The following is a 5685-nucleotide window of genomic DNA, read 5'->3' on the forward strand; positions in this document are numbered from 1 at the left end:
ATCTCTACACGTTATATTAATTTATCGGATTTTAATATGTGGTCTAAACAAGAATTCGCGTCTCTATGTAATTATTGATCATGAAATCATTGAATAATAGGCTTGAAAATTCAAAGTATTGAGAATATGATTAAAATTCACACATGTAATTATGACGAACAAGAATATCAAATTAAAGAAATAAAGGTTCCCAAATCAGTTACATTGTTCACCCTAAAATTATATTAGCTACTCATAGCAATGAAAGAAACACATGAAGTTATTATGAAAGATATCACCGGGTTTTGAATAAGAATGTAGAATAAGAAATCAATCTTGCACCAAGATCTTCTTCCCTTTCCAATTTATGCTTCAACCCTTGAATTGCTTGTTGTTTTGTTCTCTTTAATTTTTCTCTTTAATCTCCAAATGTGTCTCTTCCTCTTAATATGTGAATCCTCCCTCAAGTATGAGAAAATTTGCTTTTATATGTGCTTGCTGTGTGTAGAAGGTAGGATTTTCATCAGGACTCCAAAGTGGGCCAAAATTTTGCTTAGTTTACGAATTGGTGAATGCAGTGCCGCATCAAGAATAAGTGGTGGTGCTGCGACGCCACTTCGCTACTTTTCGAACAGACATCACCTCATTCAGTATTTTTATCATAACTTTCTCTTCTGATATCCGACTGAGACGATTCAAGTTTTGTTGGAAAGATAACTCAAAAAACTACAACTTTTCTTCAGACATCATTCTCTAATTCAATCGCTATGCTAAAAATGGGTCTCAATGTGAGATTGAAATTCTGGAGCGTAACTTTTCGGTTGTAAATTGATTTAGGATCATATTTTACCTAAATTTGATCCATTTAACATTTTTCTTCATCCAATTGACTCCGAACACTCTTGAACTTCATCATGAGGTCCAACACAACTTTTGAGTATTTACACTTTAGTCCGCAAACTTTGGATCTCTTACAACTTAGCCATTTTCTCCAATTTTGCCCACTTTTGCTTCTTCTTTCAATTCCTTGTACCGTCATTGAATTTTACCTATTCAACACAAAATGTAATAATTTAGAAAATAATTCATTTGAAAAGCAACTAAATATCATCCTTTTAAAGGTTTGAATAAGTGTATAAAATACACTTATCAGTAGTACAAAGTGCAAGAATAGAATGAAGATTTGTTGTTTTTTTTTTTTTTTTTTTTTTGGATGATCGTGGGTATTCAAACCAACTTACGTGCACCTTGACTAATTCCACGGGACCCTGAAATTTACAGTCGGGTACTCATTTTAGTAGTTCTAAGGGAATTCGAACTAGTGACTATTAATAAATATATTCAAAGCCCAACCACTGAGCTACCCCTCAGAGTTAAACAAGGAGGGATTTGTATTAGAGATATTTGCATCAAGGTGGATTACAATATATTATTTTACAACAGTGTCTGATATTATACCATACCAGAAAAATATTCATATATTAAAAAAATTATAACAATATTTTATTTATAAATACTTTTCTTGTAATAAATATTCATTTTTTTCCCTTTTACGTTTGATAAACTTTTATGTCATTCTTTAGTTTTCAGTTATTTTCTATTTTTTAACCGAATGTTTTATTTACAAGGGGAATTTTTTCTCATAGTATATTTTTACTTTTCATATGATTGCATAATTGAGACAAATGAAAAATAAAAAATAAATAAATCATATCTTTATTTCATTGAGTATGACATGTTATCTAAATTCTTGATTAGGCCCTTGTACCCCATTTTTCTTCCGAAAAAAAAATTATTATTTTTCAAAAGATAGGTCGTTCCCTTTTTATTTTATTTTTTTTATGATGAAATGTCGAAGCCTTTCTATCACACTAGGGAATTTAATTTTCAAATTATGCTTCTATTTTGTAGAAATTAAAATTAAGATTTTAATCTGAATCAAAGTCAACAATTGATTTTAACCACATATTTTATGGGTTTCACAACTTTTCAATAATACATTTATCATCTTTTATTAAAATCTAATTTTAATATCAGACAGGGATCAAAATTGTGCATTTTGTATTAAATCCCATTTTGCATCTAATGAAAGTAAATTATGTGAACCGTAAAGGGTAAAATTGACAATTTGGATGAGCTATTTATGTATCCTACTCAACCTACTGTAAATTTTGTCGGCCTCATTTTTTTACTTCTAAAGTCAGCATCATATCCTACGGCCTAATTTGTACCACAATTGGTCTCCCAAGTCTTTTGCCTAAATAAATATATACACTACAATCACAAGTGAACAGAAATTATAATAAGTGAAGTAATGTCAAATTTGGATTTTACCCTTTGTTCAAGTGAGGTTTTACAAGTGTTGAGTACCATAATTACCATAAATGTAAAAATTTTTAAACCTTCATGAATTACTGAATAAATGTTAGAAAAGAAACTAAACAATATAGAAACTTTTTGTTCATCTAAAATAATAAAATAAGAAAGGAAATTATTTATGTTATAGATATATTATATATAAGAAGCATGATTCCTAAATGTTTATAAATAAAATAGAATTAAGTGGTGGATAAGTAGATTTTACTTATAGGTACGAAGAATTCAATCAAGAAGCTAGCAGATCAGCATAAAATAAAGTTAAGGCACGAATACCACCATCTATTCAAGAATGACTGAATAATATTCTTCCATATTAATGTTTTATATTGTTACTTCTATAAGAAAAATAATACAATAATCTTTTATAATATTTTTACGAAATAATAAATTTCATTCAAGAAAACACATCTTTCAATTAGTACATATAAAATAAAATTTAATGCTTTGTTATACAATTCCAAATTAAGAGAATACTCGTATTTTCTTTGAAGAAAAAGTGTTTCTTTATGAGCTCAATTGATAAAATTTTGTGTCTTTCTTTCAACATAAGAGAAATTGTTTTTTTCTACCTTAACTTGATTAGAGATTTATAAGCAAAAAGATGAATAAGTTTCACTAATTTAGTTGACTAAAAGGGGAACACATTAAGCTAATGTTTAATTTCAATAAATATCACATTTTCGTAGATTTTGATAAAAATTGATGGTATGAGAGGTGGGAAAGTTATGGATCACATGAAATGAATGGTTATAATTAATTATTGAGTTTGATTTAGATTTTAATGCACTTTTTGTTAGATGGGGCGGGACTAAATTAGTTCGAAGATTTGGTACTTGATGCTAGTGTTGATCTCAATTTGATAAAAACTTAGAGAAGACAACAAAAATTATTTCACAATATACTCATTCCAAGTTTAATAAAGTATACAACACGATACCGGTAAATAAAGATGGCTACATTTTCACGATGTAGTCCCCAAGCAAAAACTACAGTTTATTTAATTAAAGCCAGTTTAATGTAGTCTCCAAGTAGAGATCTACAGTTTATTTAGCTCAACCAGCTTCACAGATAGATAAGTAATTTATTTGCCTGCTGTTGCAGCAAAGCATCAAGCGGTTACTATTTCCTTAATGAAAGGCTCTTCGTTTGGGCAAATTTTTCCGCATGAACACCGGCCGTTAAAGGCTGAGCAGCATCCTCCTGGATAATTCTGAAGCTTGCAGTATTGTATACAAAGTTCCACGTCACAATGTCGACCTCGAGCATCCTCCACAAGAGGACGACTCGTAATACGTGGACAAGCTGCTGTGCAACGACACGGACCAAATGGTCCTGGGCAGCATGCTGGCTTACCAAAATGTGCGCAATATTTTCTACAAAGATTCCAGTTACATCGTTTAGCATCCACCACAAGAGGACCACTCATATCTGTTTAAAACAAGGAAAGAGTATAAGATACACAAACACAGTTTAAAATATAATACAGTCCAAAGTAGACAAATACGAATGCTTTGCTAGCTTGCTATGAAAATTAAAGTTGTTCTGATTATTTCAAATTTCGTAAATTAACATGTATATAGTATGTAACAAGCTATGGAGTTGAATAAATTACGAACCAGACGACAGGGAAACCAACAGTAGGAGGGACACTATTGCAAATGACCTCACAGAGAACTCCATAATTGAGAAAGAGAGAGAGATAATAGGAAGCTTTAGTGAAATGTGAGTGAAAGACTCCCTGCTTGTATCTCTTTATATAATGTTTTAAGCATGCTACCAGAATTGTTACAAAATGTTGGAAAAATGCTTGTTATACATCATCATTTACATAAATTTTTTTTATAGATTGATGATGGGTCAAAAAGAAAATGTGGATTTTTTTTTTTTTTTAGTTGAAATATTTTGACCCAATCAAGTCTCATCGCAACACCTGTCAGTAAACAAATATATAAGTTGAATTGTACATGTAGCACAAAGGTTTACGTAAAACATGACTTCTTTTAGTGGAGGGTTTGCATAAGATGTTGACACGTGGACTTGTTGAGGCTTTTAGATTTGCTTTTAGATAACTTTGCATGTGACTTTTGAGAGAAACCGCTATAGTTTCTTGGTTCTCCTTCTTCTTCTTTCTTGAAAACTTCACTCGAGATTCCTAATATCATGCTCCTCCTTTCTGACTTTCGGTTTCTTACTTGGTGAAGATGATTAAGAACTGACTGTTCTATGATTTGTTTTGTTCTAAATGGGTGCCGATTAGGATTTGTGATGTTATCAGGAATAGTAAACTTAGGGTATGTTTGGATCTAAAAAAATAAGTCTCCATAACTTTATCTTTTGTAATTTGAACATTTTGTATCGTGGATATCGTTTTGAGACTGTTCTACTATAGAGCATTATTCACTTCTGTGGATGCTTAACAAGGTAATAGATATTGCTGGAAATCTAAGCATGTCGATACAAAGTGTAAGATTAGGAGAATAGAATGAGGGATATGCATAAGAGAGATTTGTATTAAGTTGAATATGAAGTATTATTTTAGTATGGTGTTTCATATTATGCCAAATTAGAAAAATAATACTTGCGTAAATAATCTTTAATCATAATTTATTGACAATATTTTTATGTACAAATACTTTTAAATCAGAAATAAATTTTTTTCACGTATAATTAATTTTTGACTTCTATATCATTCTTTTCTTATAAGTAATTTGTATTTTTATACTTAGAAGTGAATTATTTTTCTCTTCATAAATTTTACTTGTTAGTGTAATTATGCATAAATTTTTACTTATTAGTAAAGTTTTACTTACTATAAATTATTTAACATAGAAGTGAGATTATTACAAAATGTTTAATTTTTTAATTTTTTAATTTTTGAGTTAATTTTTACTTGTATAAAAGGTCTTTTCATGCCATTGTATGATTGAGACAGATGTAAAATTTCCAACCACGTGTTATTTTCGATTAAATATTAAGAGTAAAAATGGTCCCCATGTCTTTTGTCGAAATGTAAACACAAAAATCACGTGAAAAAAAATTTAATAAGTGATGTTTCAGTTTTGTGGTCCTTTCATAGTTAAAGACGAGTAGATACAATAGTTTAAAAGGTATTTTTCATATCATTGCATAATTGCGAAAATGTAAAATTTTTCTTAGCACATTTTTATATCAATGAGTATTCTATATTATTTAAATCAGATTCGATATTTTCTAGAATTATTTATACTAATTGCTCCTCCATGTTTTTTGTCCAAATTTAAACACGGCGTTACTAGTGAACCAAAATTTTAACAGGGGGAATTTTAAGGATCTAAATGGGTTACTCAA

General features: G+C 29.6%; 1 protein-coding gene across 1 annotated transcript; it reads right to left on the reverse strand.

Annotated features, from left to right (window-relative positions):
• Window positions 1–3231: 3231 nt before the first annotated feature.
• On the reverse strand, window positions 3232–4134 carry LOC111398636. The gene is made up of 2 exons (XM_023025629.1): window positions 3975–4134; window positions 3232–3786 (listed from the first exon to the last, which is right to left on the reverse strand). Exons 1-2 carry the CDS (start codon window positions 4036–4038, stop codon window positions 3467–3469), a joined length of 384 nt encoding a protein of 127 aa, XP_022881397.1. The 5' UTR covers window positions 4039–4134; the 3' UTR covers window positions 3232–3466.
• Between the last annotated feature and the right edge of the window lie 1551 nt (window positions 4135–5685).

The sequence above is a fragment of the Olea europaea genome, chromosome 8, assembly GCF_002742605.1.
Source record: "Olea europaea var. sylvestris chromosome 8, O_europaea_v1, whole genome shotgun sequence".
Lineage (NCBI taxonomy): Eukaryota > Viridiplantae > Streptophyta > Magnoliopsida > Lamiales > Oleaceae > Olea > Olea europaea.

Coding starts and splice junctions, on each gene's coding strand:
- LOC111398636 (XM_023025629.1), bottom strand. CDS start 4,038: ATGGAGTTCTCTGTGAGGTCATTTGCAATAGTGTCCCTCCTACTGTTG. Junction 3,787..3,974: donor GTTGGTTTCCCTGTCGTCTG/GTTCGTAATTTA, acceptor TGTTTTAAACAG/ATATGAGTGGTCCTCTTGTG.